The following is an 18217-nucleotide window of genomic DNA, read 5'->3' on the forward strand; positions in this document are numbered from 1 at the left end:
TAGAAGACAGCAAAACACACCCAAACTGAACTGCAATTGGAGAAAAAAATTAAAAGACAGGAGGAGAGTCTAAGGGAGCTATGGGACAACATGAAACGAAACATACGAATAATAGGGGTGCCAGAACAACAGAAAGAGGAACAAGGGTTAGAAAACCTATTTGAAGAAATAATATCAGAAAACTTCCCTGAGGTGGGGAAGAAAAAAGTCACACAAGCACCGAGAGTCCCAAACAAGGTGAACCTGAAAAGACCCACACCAAGACACATCATAATTACCATGGCAAATGTTCAGGACAAAGAGATAATTTTACAGGCTGCAAGAGAGAGATGGAAAGTTACATACAAGTGATCTCTCATTAGATTATCAAATGATTTCTCAACAGAAACACATCAGGCCAGAAAAGAATGGATGGAAATTTATAAAGTGATGCAAAGCAAAGAACTGAATCCAAGAATACTCTATCCAGCAAGGCTAGCATTCAAAATTGAAGGGGAAATAAGAAGCTTCACAGACAAAAAAGGCTAAGGGAGTTTATCACCACCAAGCCGGCAAAGCAAGAAATACTAAATGGACTGGTGTAAAAAGAAGAAATAAAAAGCTAAGAAAGAAAACAGGCACAAAAAATAGAAATGGCTACAAACAAGTACCTTAAAATAATAACTTTAAACATAAATGGGCTAAATGCTCCAATCAAAAGACATCGAGTGGCTGAATGGATAAAAAAACATGACCCATATATTTGCTGTCTACAAGAGACCCACCTCAGAATAAGGGACTCACACAGACTGAAAGTGAAGGGATGCAAAAATATCTTTCAGGCAAATGGAAATGAAAAAAAAACTGGGGTAGCAATAGTTATATCTGACAAAATAGACCTCAAAGTGAAGGCCATAACAAGAGATAAGGAAGGCAACTTTATAATACCAAAGGAATCAATACAACAAGAAGATATAACAATGATAAACATATATGCACTCAATGCAGAAGCACCCAAATACATAAAAAAACTCCTGGAAGATATCAAAGGAGAGATCAACAACAATACAATCATAGTAGTGGACTTTAATATACCACTGACATCACTGGATAAATCCTCTAGACAAAAAAATCAGCAAAGAAACAGCAATCCTAAATGACTCACTAGATCAGATGGACTTAATTGACATCTTCAGAACATTTCACCCCAAAGCCACAGAATATACATTCTTCTCAAGTGCTCATGGGACATTTTCAAAAATAGACGACATATTGGGTCACAAACAAAGTCTCCCCAAATTTAAGAAGATTGAAATCATACCAAGCATCTTCTCAGACCACAATGGCATAATATTAGAAATAAAGTACAATAAAAACAACCCAAAATACTCAAACACTTGGAAGCTGAATAGCATGTTATTAAATATTGATTGGGTTACCAATGAGATCAAAGAAGAAATTAAAAACATCCTGGAAACTAATGACAATGAAAACACAACAATCCAAAACCTATGGGACACAATGAAAGCAGTCCTGAGAGGGAAGTTTAGAGCTCTACAGGCCTATCTCAAAAAACAAGAAAAAATGGTAGTAAATCATCTAACTCTACAACTCAAAGAATTAGAAAGAGAGCAACAAGAAAAGCCCAGAGTGAGCAGAAGGAAGGAGATAATAAAGATTAGAGCAGAAATAAATGACATAGAGACCAAAAATACAATACATAAAATCAACGAAACCAAGAGCTGGTTCTTTGAAAGGATAAACAAGATTGATGAACCTCTAGCCAGGCTCACCAAGAAGAAAAAGAGAGAGGATCCAAATAAACAAAATCAGAAATGATAGAGGCAAAATAACAACAGACCCCACAGAAATACAAATGATTGTTAAAAAATACTATGGACAACTCTACTCCAAAAAACTAGACAACCTGGAGGAAATGGACATATTCCTAGAAAAATACAAGCTTCCAAAACTCAATCAGGAAGAATCTAAAAATCTCAATAGGCCAATAACTATGGAAGAAATTGAAGCAGTCATCAAAAAGCTCCCAGCAAACGAAAGCCCGGGGCCAGACGGCTTCACAGGGGAGTTTTACCAAACATTCAAGGAAGAACTAAAACATATCCTCCACAGACTACTACAAAAAATTCAAGAGGAAGGAACACTTCCAAGCTCATCCTATGAAGCCAGCATCACCCTAATACTAAAACCAGGTAAAGACAACACAATGAAAGAGAATTACAGGCCAATATCCCTCATGAACATAGATGCCAAAATCCTCAACAAAATCTTAGCAAATCAGATCCAGAAGTACATCAGAAAGATCATACACCACGACCAAGTAGGATTTATCCCAGTGATGCAAGGATGGTACAATATCCGCAAATCAATAAACATGATACATCACATAAACAAATTGAAAGAACAAAACCACATAGTCATATCAATTGATGCAGAAAAAGCATTTGACAAAATCCAACACACATTTTTGATAAAAACTCTCAGCAAGGTGGGAATAGAAGGATCAAACCTCAACATAATAAAAGCCATATATGACAAACCCACAGCCAACATCATACTCAATGGACAAAAACTAACACCATTTCCCCTAAAAACAGGGAACAAGACAGGGATGCCCACTCTCACCACTCCTGTTCAACATAGTACTGGAAGTATTAGCCATTGCAATAAGACAAGAAGAAGAAATAAAAGGCATCCAAATTGGAAAAGAAGAAATAAAACTGTCCTTATTTGCAGATGACATGAAATTATACATAAAAAACCCTAAAGGCTCCATCAAAAAACTATTAGACTTAATACATGAATTTGGCAATGTAGCGGGATACAAAATTAACCCTAAGAAATCTATGGCATTTCCATACACCAATAGTGAACTTACAGAAAGAGAGACTAAAAAAACAATGCCATTTACCACTGCAACAAAAAAATTAAGATACCTAGGAATAAACTTAACTAAGGAGGTAAAAGACCTCTATTCAGAAAACTACAGGGCATTGAAAAAAGAGATAGAAGAAGACATAAACAGATGGAAGAACATACCATGTTCTTGGATTGGTAGAATAAATATCATTAAAATGTCCACACTACCCAAAGCAATCTATAAATTCAATGCACTTCCCATTAAAATACGAACGATATATTTCACAGACCTAGAATGAACTCTCCAAAAATTCATCTGGAATAAAAAAAGACGCTGAATAGCTGCAGCGATCCTGAGAAAGAACAAAGTAGGTGGGATCTCAATACCAGATATCAAGCTGTATTACAAAGCCATTATTTTCAAAACTGCCTGGTACTGGCACAAGAACAGACATATAGAACAATAGAATAAAATAGAGAGCCTAGAAATTGACCCGAACCAATATGCTCAATTGATATTTGACAAAGGAGGCAAGAACATACAATGGAGTCAAGATAGTCTCTTCAACAAATGGTGTTGGGAAAATTGAACAGATACATGCAAAAAAAATGAAACTAGACCACCAACTTACACCATAAACAAAAATAAACTCAAAACGGATAAAGGACTTAAATGTACGATGGAAACCATAAAAATACTAGAAGAATCCAAAGGCAACAAAATCTCAGACATATGCCGAAGGAATTTCTTCACCGATACAGCTCCTAGGGCATTGGAAACTAAAGAGAAAATAAACAAATGGGACTACAGTAAAATAAAAAGGCTTCTGCATAGCAAAAGAAACCATCAACAAAACAAAAAGAAAGCCCACTGCATGGGAGAACATATTTTCCAATGTTATCACCGATAAGGGTTTAATCTCTAACATTTATAGGGAACTCATACAACTTAACAAAAGGAAGATAAACAGTCCAATCAAAAAATGAGCTAAGGACCTAAATAGATACCTTTCAAAAGCGGACATTCAGAATGCCAAGAGACATATGAAAACATGCTCAAAGTCACTAATCAACCGAGAGATGCAAATCAAAATAACAATGCAGTATCATCTCACACCTGTCAGAATGGCTATCATCAACAAATCAACAAACGACAAGTGCTGGAGAGGATGTAGAGAAAAAGGAACACTCGTGCACTGCTGGTGGGAATGCAGACTGGTGCAGCCACTATGGAAGACAGTATGGAGTTTCCTCAAAAAACTAAAAGTGGAACTCCCATTTGACCCCATGATCCCACTTCTAGGAATATATCCCAAGAAAACAGAAACACCAATCAGAAAAGATATATGCACCCCTATGTTCATGGCAGCACAATTCACCATAGCTAAGATCTGGAAACAGCCTACATGCCCATCAGTAGATGAATGGATTAGAAAACTGTGGTACATCTACACGATGGAATACTATGCTGCTGTAAAAAAGAAGGAAATCTTACCATTTGCAACAGCATGGATGGAACTGGAGAGCATTATGCTAAGTGAAATATGCCAGTCAATGAAGGAAAAATACCACATGATCTCACTAATTTATGGATAATAAAGACCATTATAAACTTTTGAACAAAAATAGATACAGAGGCAGAGCAGCCTAGAACAGACTGTCAAACTACAGTGGGAAGGCCAGGGAGGGTTGGGGGGGGCTGAGGGGGGGAGGTAAGAGATCAACCAAAGGACTTGTATGCATGCATATAAGCATAACCAATGGACATAAGACAATGGTGGGTAGGGGAGGCCAGGGGATTGTTAAGGGTGGAAAAAAAAGGAGACACATGTAATACTCTTTGTAATACTTTAAGCAATAAAACAATTCTTTAAAAAGCATCCTGGAAACAAATGACAATGAAAACACAACAATCCAAAATCTATGGGACACAATGAAAGCAGCCCTGAGAGGGAAGTTCATAGCTCTACAGGCCTACCTCAAACAAACAAGAAAAACTGGTAATAAATGATCTAACCTTACAACTCAAAGAGTTAGAAAGAGAGCAACAAGAAAAGCCTACAGTGTCCAGAAGGAAGGAAATAAAGAGCAGAGCAGAAATAAATGACATAGAGACCAAAAAAAAAAAAAATACAAAAGATCAATGAAACCAAGAGCTGGTTCTTTGAAAGGATTAACAAGATTGATGAACCTCTAGCCAGGCTCACCAAGAAACAAAGAGAAAGGACCCAAATAAACAAAATCAGAAATGAAAGAGGTGAAGTAACAACAGACTCTACTGATATACAAAGGATTGTCAAAAAATACTACGAACAACTCTACTCCAACAAACTGCACAACCTTGATGAAATGGACACATTCCTAGAAAAATACAAGCTTCCAAAACTCAATCAGGAAGAATAAAAAAACCTGAATAGGCAAATAACTATGAATGAAATTGAAACAGTAATCAAAAAGCTTCCAGCAAACAAAAGCCCTCGATCAGATGGCTTCACAGGGGAGTTTTACCGAACATTCCAAGAAGAACTAAAGCCAATCCTTCTCAGAATTCCAAAAAATTCAAGAGGAAGGCACCCTTCCAAGCTCTTTCTATGAAACCAGCATTACCCTAATCCCAAAACCAGATAAAGACACCACAAAGAAAGAGAATTATAGGCCAATATTCCTGATGAACATAGATGCTAAAATCCTCAACAAAATTCTAGCAAACTGGATCCAGCATTACATTAGAAAGATCATACACCATGACCAAGTGGGATTTATTCCATAAATGCAAGGCTGGTACAATATCTGCAAATCAATAAACATGATACATCACATAAACAAGTTGAGAGACAAAAATCACATAATCATATTGATTGATGCAGAAAAGGTATTAGACAAAGTCCAACACCCTTTCTTGATAAAAACTCTCAGCAAAGTGGGAATAGAGAGATCATACCTCAACATAATAAAAGCCTTATATGACAAACCTATAGCCAGCATCATACTCAATGGGCAAAAACTAAAACCATTTCCGGGAGAAACCAAGATGGCGGCATAGGTAAACACCAGAGATTGCTGCCTCGCACAACCACTTCAAAAATACAACTAAAAGATGGAACAAACATCACCCATAACCACAGCAAGGCTGGCTGAGGGGAAATTCTACAACTAGAAGGAAAAAGAAAAGCATACTGAGACTCAGAGGAGGCACAATGCGGAAGTAAAATACTAAGGTGCGGAGGTGCGTGCGGAGTGGGCTGGCAGCTGAGGGCATGGGTGTCTGTTTCAATCTGGAGGGAGTCTCAGGCTCTGAGCTCCAGTTCCAGGTGAGTCTCTAGGGACCCAGACTCAAACGGGAGAAGTGGGACTGTCTGGCATCTGTCGGAACTTGAGGACAGCTTTCTCTCCAAGGTTTGCAGTGGTTGCTGGTACTCTGAGAGGCAGAGCCTCTGGGGACAAGACTGAGAGCAGCCAAAACTGCTCGCTCGGCCCGCCCTGTTGATCCCATGGGACCCGCCCTGCCCAAGCCTTGCACAGAGGCATTTGTGGGATAGCCTTAGGCAAAGGCTAAATTAGCACCTCTCTAGAGGACAGAAGTTCTCCCACTGCAGACACAGCTGATTCTCACAGCCAGTTGGCCTGGAGGTCAAATCCCCCCCCAGTGTTACCTACAACAATCAAGGCTTAACTACAACAAGACTGCGCACAAAGACCACAAGGGGGTGCAACAAGAAAGCATAAAAAATGCAGAGACAAAGAAACAGGACAAAAATGACAGAAATGGAGGATATAGAGCTCAAAACCACACTTTTACGGTCTCTCAAGAACTGTCTAGAAGCCACCGATAAACTTAGTAAGGCCTTCGAAAAGACTGGTGAGTCCGCCGATAATTATAGTGAGATCCTCAAGAAATCTAATGAGACCTTCGATGTTGTGATAAAGAACCAACTAGAAATTAAGCATACACTGACTGAAATAAAGAATATTATACAGACTCCCAACAGCAGACCAGAGGAGCGCAAGAATAAAGTCAAAGATTTGAAATGCGAAGAAGCAAAGAACACCCAATCAGAAAAGCAAAATGAAAAAAGAATCCAAAAATATGAAGATAGTGTAAGGAGCCTCTGGGACAGCATCAAGCATTCCAACATCCGAATTATAGGGGTGCCAGAAGATGAGAGAGAACAAGATATTGAAAACCTATTTGAAGAAATAATGAAAGAAAACTTCCCTTCCCTGGTGAAAGAAATAGACTTACAAGTCCAGGAAGCACAGAGAACCCCAAACAAAAGGAATCCAAAGAGGACCACACCAAGACACATCATAATTAAAATGCCAAGAGCAAAAGACAAAGAGAGAATCTTAAAAGCAGCAAGAGAAAGAAACCCAGTTACCTACAAGGGAATACCCATATGACTGTCAGCTGATTTCTCAACAGAAACTTTGCAGGCCAGAAGGGAATGGCAAGAAATATTCTAAGTGATGAATACCAAGAACCTACAACCAAGATTACTTTATCCAGCAAATCTATCATTCAGAATTGAAGGTCAGATAAAGAGCTTCACAGATAAGGAAAAGCTAAAGGAGTTCATCACCACCAAACCAGTATTATATGAAATGCTGAAAGGTATCCTTTAAGAAGAGGAAGAAGAAGAAAAAGGTAAAGATACAAATTATGAACAACAAATATGCATCTATCAACAAGTGAATCTAAGAATCAAGTGAATAAATAATCTGATGAACAGAATGAACTGGTGATTATAATAGAATCAGGGACATAGAAAGGGAACGGGGGAAGGGGTGTGGGAGATGCGGGAAGAGACTGGACAAAAATCGTACACCTATGGATGAGGACAGTGGGTGGGGAGTGAGGGCAGAGGGGAGTAATGGGGGGGGGGGAAGAGGAACAAATGTAATAATCTGAACAATAAAGATTTAATTAAAAAAAAAAAACTAAAGCCATTTCCCTTAAGAACATGAACAAGACAGGGATGCCCACTTTCACCACTCCTGTTCAACACAGTACTGGAAGTGCTAGCCAAAGCGATCAGACAAGAAGAAATAAAAGGCACCCAAATTTGAAAAGAAGAAGTAAAATTGTCATTATTCGCAGATAACATGATACTGTACTTAAAAAACCCTAAAGACTCCATCAAAATATTATTAGACCTAATACATGAATTTGGCAATGTAGCAGGATACAAAATTAACCCTAAGAAATCTATGGCATTTTTATATGCCAATAGTGAACTTACAGAAAGAGAAATTTAAAAACATGCCATTTACGATTGCAACAAAAAAATTAAGATACCTAGTAATAAACTTAACTAAGGAGGTAAAAGACCTCTACCCAGAAAACTACAGGACATTGAAAAAAGAGATAGAGGAAGACATAAACAGATGGAAGAACATACCATGTTCTTGGATTGGTAGAATCAACATCATCAAAATGTCCATACTACCCAAAGCTATCTATAGATTCAATGCACTGCCCATTAAAATACCAACAGCATATTTCACAGATCTAGAAAGAACTCTCCAAAAATTCATCTGGAATTAAAAAACAAACAAACAAACAAAAACGAATAGCTGCAGCAATCCTGAGAAAGAAGAACAAAGTAGGAGGGATCTCAATACCAGATATCAAGCTGCATTACAAAGCTACTGTTCTCAAAACTTCCTGGTACTGGCACAAGAACAGACATATAGACCAATGGAATAGAATAGAGAACCCAGAAATCGACCCGAACCAATATGCTCAATTAATATTTGACAAAGGAGGCAAGAACATACAATGGAGTCAATACAGTCTCTTCAATAAATGGTGCTGGGAAATTTTGTCAGACCCAAGCAAAAAAAATGAAACTAGACCACCAACTTACACCATAAACAAAAATAAACTCAAAATGGATAAAGGACTTAAATGTAAGATGGGAAACCACAAAAATACTAGAGGAATCCAAAGGCAACAAAATCTCAGATATATGCCGAAGGAATTTCTTCACTGACACAACTCCTAGGGCAACAGAAACTAAAGGGAAAAATAAACAAATGGGAATATATCAAAATAAAACGCTTCTGCACAGCAAAAGAAACCATCAACAAAAACAACAATAAAGGGCGAGAAACCAAGATGGCAGCATAGGTAAACACCTGAAATTGCTGCCTCGCACAACCACTTCAAAAATACAACTAAAATATAAAACAGACATCATCCAGAAACACAGGAAGGCTGGCTGAGTGGAAATTCTACAACTAGAAGGAAAGAGATAAGCACACTGAGACTCAGAGGAGGTGCGGAAGTAAAGTGCAGAGGTACGGAGGCGCGTGTGGAAAGGGCTGGCAACGGAGGACGCGGTTGTCTTTTTCAATTGGGAGGGAGTCTCAAGCTCCCAACTGCTCTGAACTCTAGTTCCAGGTGAGTCTCTGGGGACCCAGACTCATACGGGGAGAAACTGGACTGTCTGGCATTGGTAGGAACTCGAGGGCCGCCTTCTCTCAGAGGTGCTTGAAGTGACTACCGGGACACTGAGACACAGGGCCTCTTAGGGTAGGACTGAGGAGCAGCCATAGCTACTTGCTCTGCCCTGTTGATTCCATGAGACCACGCCCACCCAAGCTGCTAGCAGAGGCTTTTGCATATGAAAGACCTGGCTCTTTGCAATCTGAAAATTACCTAACAAACTGCAGCTGGGTCAGAGAGACCCAGAACATCCAAAAGAAGGCCCAAGGCCCCACAGCAGCTTTCATTGCTTCACAGCTGGATCTCATCTAGGCACCTCCAAACCCCAAACAAGGAAGAGGAAGCTGCAGATCTCTCCATAGCTCCTACTGGGTAGCCTCAGGCAGAGGCTAAATTAGCACCTCCTTAGAGATGCAAGAGCCCGTGTACCCAGTGGTCAGATTGGGACCATCCAGATTACAACTCCTCAGATCCATAAGGGACACACTCAGGGGGAAGACTCAGTGAGCACCAAAGCCCCACTGAAGCAAGTCTTGCCCCAGAAGGGTGTCTCCAGCACAGAAGTTCTCCCACTGTAGACACAGCTGATTCTCAGACAATTGGCCTGGAGGTCAATTCCTCCCAGTGATACCTACAGCAATCAAGGCTTAACTACAACAAGACTGTGCACACAGCCCACAAAGGGGTGCACAAAGAGTGTCCACCTCAAGTAATTGGGGAGGCTGAGCCACTGGGCCCTATAGGACACCTAACACACAAAGCCACTCTATCAACACAGGGAAGTAGCCAAAATGCAGAGACAAAGAAACAGATCACAAATGACAGAAATAAAGGAAAGCAAACTACTGGATATAGAGTTCAAAACCATGGTTATAAAGTTTTTCAAGAATTTTCTAGAAACCGCCGATAAATTTAGTGAGACCCTTGAGGATATGAAAAAGGACCAACTAGAAATTAAACATACACTGACTGAAATAAAGAATAATATACAGAGATCAAACAGCAGACATGAGGATCCCAAGAATCAAGTCAAAGATTTGAAATATGAAGAAGCAAAAACTCAACCAGAAAAGCAAAAAGAAAAAGAATCCAAAAATATCAAGATAGTGTAAGGAGCCTCTGGGACAACTTCAAGTGTACCAACATCCGAATTATGGGGGTGCCAGAAGAAGAGAGAAAGCAAGATATTGAAAACTTATTTGAAGATATAATGACAGAAAACTTCCCCTACCTGGTGAAAGAAATAGACTTACAAGTCCAGGAAGCACAGAGAACCATAACAAAAGGAATCCAAAGAGGACCACACCAAGACACATCATAATTAAAATGCCAAGGGCTTGCCCTAACCGGTTTGGATCAGTGGATAGAGCGTCGGTCTGCGGACTGAAGGGTCCCAGGTTCAATTCCGGTCAAGGGCATGTACCTTGATTGCGGGCACATCCCCAGTGGGAGGTGTGCAGGAGGCAGCTGATCGATGTTTCTCTCTCATCGATGTTTCTAACTCTCTATCCATCTCCCTTCCTCTCTGTGAAAAATCAATAAAATATATTTTAAAAAAAATAAAAATAAAAAATAAAATGCCAAGGGCAAAAGATAGAGAGTATCTTAAAAGCAGCAAGAGAAAAAAAGTCAGTTACCTACAAGGGAGTAACCATAGGACTGTCAGCTGATTTCTCAACAGAAACTATGCAGGCCAGAAGGGAGTGGCAAGAAATACTCAAAGTGATGAATACCAAGAACCTACAACCAAGATTACTTTATCCAGCAAAGCTATCATTCAGGATTGAAGGTCAGATAAAGAGCTCCACTGATAAGAAAAAGCTAAAGGAGTTCATTACCACCAAACCAGTATTATATGAAATGCTGAAAGGTATTCTTTAAAAAGAGGAAGAAGAAGAAAAAGGTAAAGATAAAAATTATGAACAACAAATACATATCTATCAACAAGTGATTCTAAAAATAAAGTGAATAAAAAATCTGATGAACAGAGTAAACTGGTGAATATAATAAAATCAGGGGCATAGAAAGGGAATGGACTGACAATTCTTGGGGGGGGGGAGGGTGTGGGGGGTGCAGGAAGAGTCTGGAAAAAATCGTACACCTATGGATGACGACAGTGGGGGGGGGGGGGTAAGGGGCGAGGCTGGGGTAGGACCTGGGTAGAGGGGAGCTATGGGGGGCGGGGGGAGAAAGAGGAACAACTGTAATAATCTGAACTATAAAGATTTATTTATTTATTTATTGTTTAAATACTTCTTTATTGTTGAAAGCATTACATATGTCACTTTTTCCCCCCATTGACTCCCTCCAGCCTGTCCTTGCCCCCACCCCCTGCACTCCCCTTCCCAGGCCTTCACCATCCTATTGTCTGTGTCCATGAGTTATGCATATAGGTATACAAAGTCCTTGGTTGATTACCTCCCACCCACCCACCTTCTGTGGCCTTCCCTCCAAGATTCCAAACTCTGTTCCATGTTTCTATGTCTCTGGATTCACTCCATTCATCAGTTTATTTTGTTAATTAGATTCCACATATGAGTGAGATCATGTGATACTTCTCTTTCTCTGACTGACTTATTTCATTTAGCATGATATTCTCCAGGTCCCTCCATGCTGTCACAATGGGAAAAAGAGTCTTCTTTTTTTTTTTTTCTTTTCTTTTTTTTTCTGCATAGTATCCCATGGTATAAATGTACCACAGCATTTTTATCTACTCATCTACTGATGAGCACTTGGGTTGTTTCCCAATCTTAGCTATAGTAAATTGTGCTGCTGTGAACATAGAGGTACATATATTCTTTCTGATTGTTGTTTCTTCTGGGTTTCTTACTATATATTCCTAGAAGTGGGATCACTGGGTCAAAGTAAAGTTCCATTTTAAATTTTTTGTAGAAACGCCATACTTTTTTTCATAATGGCTGCATCAGTTTGCATTCCAACCAAGCAGTGTACCAGGATTTTCTTTTCTCCACATCCTCACCAGCACTTGTTATTTGTTGATTTTTGATGGTAGCCATCCTGACAGGTGTGAGGTGATACCTCATTGTCATTAAAGATTTATTTTAAAAAAAAACACACAACAACAAGAAACCCACTGCATGGGAGAACATATTTGCCAATGATATCTCTGATAAAGGTTTAATTTCCAACATTTACAGGGAACTCATACAACTTAACAAAAGGAAGATAAATAACTCAATCAAAAAATGGGCAACGGACCTAAACAGACACTTTTTGAAAGAGAACATACATAAGGCTGAGAGACATATGAAAACATGCTCAACATCACTAATCATCCGAGAGATGCAAATCAAAACAACAATGAGGTACCATCTCATACCTGTCAGAATGGCTATCATCAACAAATCTACAAATGACAAATTCTGGCGAGGATGCAGAGAAAAAGGAACCCTCATTCACTGCTGGTGGGAATGCAAACTGGTGCAGCCACTGTGGAGAACAGTATGGAGTTTCCTCAAAAAACTAAAAATGGAACTTCCATTTGACCCAGTGATCCCACTTCTAGGAATATATCCCAAGAAACCAGAAACACCAATCAGAAAGGATATATGCATCTCTATGTTCATAGCAGCACAATTTACAATAGCTAAGATTTGGAATCAGCCTAAGTGCCCATCAGCAGATGAATGGATTAAAAAACTTTGGCACATCTACACAATGGAATACTATGCTGCTGTAAAAAGGAAGGAACTCCTACCATTTGCAAGAGCATGGATGGAGCTGGAGAGCATTATGCTAAGTGAAATAAGTCAGTCAGAGAAAGATAAATATCACATGCTCTCACTCATTTGTGGATTATAATGAACAACATAAACTGATGAACAAAAACATACGTAGAGACAGAGAAGCATCAATAAGATGCTCAAAACTCAGAGGGAAGTTAGGGAAGGGTGGGGGTGAGGGGGAGAGATCAACCAAAGGACTTCTGCCCCGACCCACAGGGCATGCAACGTGGGTACTGTGACGATTCCTGTAAGGGAATGAGAGGATAGGAGACGCAAAGAAATGGAGGCAAGACAGGATTCTGATCAAGCCTCAAATTTTATTCTTACAGCGGCAGAATATATATTGTTTTAGGGACGAGGGGTGGGTGGAGAAGCCTATTAGCTTATCAGCAGGGTTGTAGCAGGCTCCGGTTGTGGCGGTAGTTGCTTCAGGGTATGAGATAATTATCTTTAGCTGCTGGCCAAATCGCAGGACACACGTAGTTTCTGGTAATTAGGAGTTTCTGGAGGAACCAGAAACTTATAGTTCTTAAGATGGCTTTGTCTAAGCCAATATCTCTAATGGCTCCCAACAGACTTGTATGCATGTATATAAGCATAAGCGATGAATATGGACAACAGGGGGTGATGGTGAGGGCAGGATTGGGGGGACGAGTGGACATTGGGGGGATAAGGACACATTTGTAATAACCTTATCAATAAAGGGAAAATTAAAAAAGAAAAAAAGAAAACTCTCATCAAGCACTAGCTGTTTTGGCACAGTGGATAGAGCTTCAGCCAGTGGACCAAAGGGTCCCGGGTTCGATTCTGGTCAAGGACATATACCTCAGTTGCAGACTCCCCCCCGACCCAGGCCCTGCCTCAAGCCTTCACTACCCTATCGCATGCAGGAGGCAAGTAATCGATGTGTTTCTCTCACATCAATATTTCTCTCTGTTTTTCCCTCTCCCTTCCACTTTCTCTAAAAAATCAATGGAAAAATATCCTCGGATGAGGATTACAAAATAAAAGTAATAAAAATCTCATCAAATATACCTAAACATAGTAAAGAAACCAATAGCCCTAACCGGTTTGGCTCAGTGGATAGAGCATCAGCCTGTGAACTCAAGGGTCCCAGGTTCGATTCCGGTCAAGCGCATGTACCTTGGTTGCGAGCACATCCCCAGTGCAGAGTGTGCAGGAGGCAGCTGATCGATGTTTCTCTCTCATCGATGTTTCTAACTCTCTATTTCTCTCCCTTCTTCTCTGTAAAAAAAATCAATAAAATATATTTTTAAAAAAAGAGCCGAAACCGGTTTGGCTCAGTGGATGGAGCATCAGCCTGCGGACTGGAAGGTCCAGGGTTCGATTCCGGTCAAGGGCATGTACTTGGGTTGTGGGCACATCCCCAGTAGGAGATGTGCAGAGGGCAGCTGATGGATGTTTCTCTCTCATCAATGTTTCTAACTTTCTATCTCTCTCCCTTCCTCTCTGTAAAAAATCAATAAAATATATTTTTAAAAAAAGAAAGAAAGAAAGAAACCAACTAAATCCAGAGTGAGAAAAGTAAGGAAACAGCCAAAATCAGAGCAGAAATAAGTGAAATAGAGCCAGAAAACAACAGAAGAAAAATAAAACAATTAAACTAACAGCTAGTTCTTCAATAAAATGGCAATTAATATATCCATCAACAATTGAATCTATAAATCAAGATAAATGAACAAGGGAACTAATGAAAATAATGTGATCAATAAAATAAAACCAGAGGCATGAGAACATGGAACTGACTGACACATCTCAAGAGGGAAGGGGGAACAGGAAGAGATTAACCAAAGAATTTATATGCATACTAGTGGCCCAGTGCACAAAATTCATGCACAGGGGTGGGGGGGTTGGTGTTCCTCAGCCCAACCTGCACCCTCTCCAATCTGGGACCCCCTAGGGGGATGTCTGAACCGGCAGTCAGACATCCCTCTCACAATCCGGCTCCTAACTGCTCGCCTGCCTGCCTGCCTGATTGCCCCTAACTGCTTCTGCCTACCAACCTGATTGCCCCCTGACCACTCCCCTGCCAACCTGATTGACGCCTAACTACTCCCATGCAGGCCCGATCACTCCCAACTGCCCTCCCCTGCCAGCCTGATCACCCACAACTGCCCTCCCCTGCCGCCACCCGCCTCCTCTGCCAGGACCCGCCTCCTCCTTGCCGCGTGGAGCCATGGGACCCCAGGCCTTACTGCACGAAGCAGCCGCCAGGCCCTGCCTCAGCTGTGCACGCAGCCAACTTGTGGCGACCATCTTTGTAGTGGCTATCTTGTGATGGCCATCATGTGGTGCCAATCTTGTGATGACATCGCAGGCAAGGGCCACCTAGGCTTATATTAATACAGATACGCATTACCTATGGACACAGACAATAGGGTAGTGAAGGCCCGTGGCAGGGCAAGAACCGGGTGGAAAGGGATAACGGGGGAAGGTAGGGGACATCTGTAATAATGTCAACAATAAAGATTTGTTTAAAAGATCAATATTAAAAAAGGAGCATAGTTAATATCCCAATAATAATATTAATATTATGTCACTGGATATAATTGTACAAGAATTCCATTTTACATCCCACATATGAAAGAAATTGTGGTTCTTAACTTTTTCTGTCTGACATATTTCACTTAGCATGATATTCTCAAGGTCCATCTATACTGTTGCAAATGGCAGTATTTCATCTTGTCTCATGGATCATAGAAATGTACACTTGAAACCTATAAAATCTTATTAACCAATGGCACTCCAATAAATTTAATAAATATATAAAAATTCAAGTTTCACCATCATATAAAGAAGGAAGTTTTCTTTTTACAAAGGACTCTTCCCAGGGCTCCCTTCATGTCTCTGTTCCTCAGGCTGTAGATGAACGGGTTCAGCATGGGTGTCACCACAGTGTACATCATAGCCATGACTATCTCCTTCACAGGAGATTTATCAGCTGATGGGCATAAATAGAGAACAATAACTGTCCCATAAAACAGTGACACCACAGCCATGTGGGAGCCACAGGTGGAAAAGGCCTTGCGCATACCTCTAGCAGAAGGGACCTTGAGGATGGATGAAACAATTCGTGCATAGGATGTGATGATGAGTAGGAACGGGATGACAAGAATGAGCCCTCCCATGATAAATATCACCAACTCATTAACTTGAGTGTCAGAGCAGGACAGCTTCAGCAGAGCAGACATGTCACAGAAAAAGTGAGGAATCACGTTGTCGGCACAAAAACACAACCTGGCCATGAGCAGAGTGTGTAACATGGCATGCAACATGGTCAGCCCCCAGGACAGAGCCACCAGGGAGAGACAGAGCTTGGGGCCCATGATGGTGGTGTAGTGCAGGGGGAAGCAGATGGCCACATAGCGGTCATAGGCCATGGCCACAAGGAGGAAGCTCTCCAGGTCGGCAAAAAACAGGTAGAAGTACATCTGGGTCAGGCAGCCTGCATAGGGGATGGATGGGTCTTGGCTCTGCATGTTGTGCAACAATTTGGGAATGGTCACTGAAGAGAAACAGATATCAGACAGAGACAAATTGCTGAGAAACAAATACATGGGCGTGTGGAGTTGAGAGTCCAGGCGAATCAGGAAAATGATGAGGAGGTTCCCCAGGACGGTGGTAAGATACATGGCCAGGAACAGGGCAAAGAATAGGTTTTGTTGCTCTGGCTCAACCGGCAGGCCCTGGAGGAAGAAGTATGAGATGACAGTTTGATTTCTTCCTGTCATGTTCTTTATTCAGTACCTTTAGGAAAAAATAACAGTGTCCATTAAAAATCTGAATGAAAATGAACATATTTCTATGATATATGGTCTGTTAGCTCTTCTGCAATAATTTATTTCATTCTCAGTATTTGTAACAACACTCTCCGTTACCACAAATATATCACCAAATCTAAGTCACTTTTCAAACTTATTTTCTCATTTTTCATTAATTAACATGTAACAATATTCCTCCCTTCTAATCTCTTATCTTCTATGTGATCACACTGGTTCTTCTGATATTTCCCTGGGCACTTATTCTCAAAAGCTGTGATTGGTTTCTACTCTAACAGGTTTTGTTTTTTGTTTTTTGTGTTTGTTTGTTTGTTGTTAATCCTCATCTAAGAATATATATATATATATATATATATATATATATATATATATATATATATTTGAGAGAGAGAGAGAGAGAGAGAGAGAAGTGGTTTGGAAAGGAAGAGATGGAGAGAAGGAAACATTGGTGTGAGAGAGACCCATCAATTAGTTGCCTCCCGCACTCACCCCGACCAGAAGCCAGGGATCAAGCCTGAAACTGAGGTACTTGCCCTTGACCAGAATCGAACCAAGGACCCTTCAGGCCACAGGTTGATGCTCTATCCACGAAGCCACATTGGCTAGGGCTCTAACAGTCTTTTTTTTCTATTGAGAACATTAGTCTTTTTATTTTTATTGTTGACACTATTACAGATGTCCCTCACCTCCCCCTTTTTACCCACCTTCCTCCAGCCCTGGCTCCCCCTTCTCTCCGGCCATCACCACACTGTTGCCTGTGTCCATGAGCTATGCATATATGTTCTTAGGCTAATCTCCTCACCTTCTTTCACCCAGTTCCTCCCTCACCCACCTTCCCTCTGACAGCTGTCAGTCTATTCCATGTATCCATGCCTCTGGTTCTATTTTGTTCATCAGTGTATTTTGTTCATTAGATTCCACATATAAGTGAGGTCACATGTTTTTTATCTTTCTCTGAATGGCTTATTTTGCTTAGCATAATGCTCTCCAGGTCCATCCATGCTGTTGCAAAAGAACTCCTTCTTTTATAGCCATGGAGTATTCCATTGTGTAAGTGTACTATATATTGGTGTTTCCTTGGGCTTTTTCTTAAACACTATTCTTTTCTAAGTATCCATATACAGCCCTGAAGAGCTTGCATATCCCATGGCATCAATTGCCATATAAATCTCGTGGGTAAAGTTCTGCCACATTCAGAACTGCATCATTAATTGTTTAGTGATTATCTCCCGATGTAATAGCACAAGCATCCTCAGCTCAACAGATCCCAAATGAAATCCATAATCCCACCCTGCCCCTCCCCCGACCCACTTGTCCAGGTCTCTCACAGCTCAGTAAAAGAAATTCAGACCCAAGTCATCAAT

The 18217-nt window shown here is 40.5% G+C and overlaps 1 protein-coding gene across 1 annotated transcript in view; it reads right to left on the minus strand.

Annotated features, from left to right (window-relative positions):
* LOC308531817 (uncharacterized protein) overlaps positions 1–16905 on the minus strand; it is a gene marked incomplete at its 3' end in the record, with an annotated part of 28933 nt that extends 12028 nt beyond the window's left edge. The window contains exon 1 of the mRNA XM_081108926.1: positions 15876–16905. Within this exon, the coding sequence (XP_080965052.1) occupies positions 15876–16805 (930 nt within the window). The 5' untranslated portion in view covers positions 16806–16905. The remainder of the gene's footprint in view (positions 1–15875) is intronic.
* Positions 16906–18217: the final 1312 nt, after the last annotated feature.

Source organism: Myotis nattereri, assembly GCF_964212035.1.
Source record: "Myotis nattereri genome assembly, chromosome: 16".
In the NCBI taxonomy this organism is placed as follows: domain Eukaryota; kingdom Metazoa; phylum Chordata; class Mammalia; order Chiroptera; family Vespertilionidae; genus Myotis; species Myotis nattereri.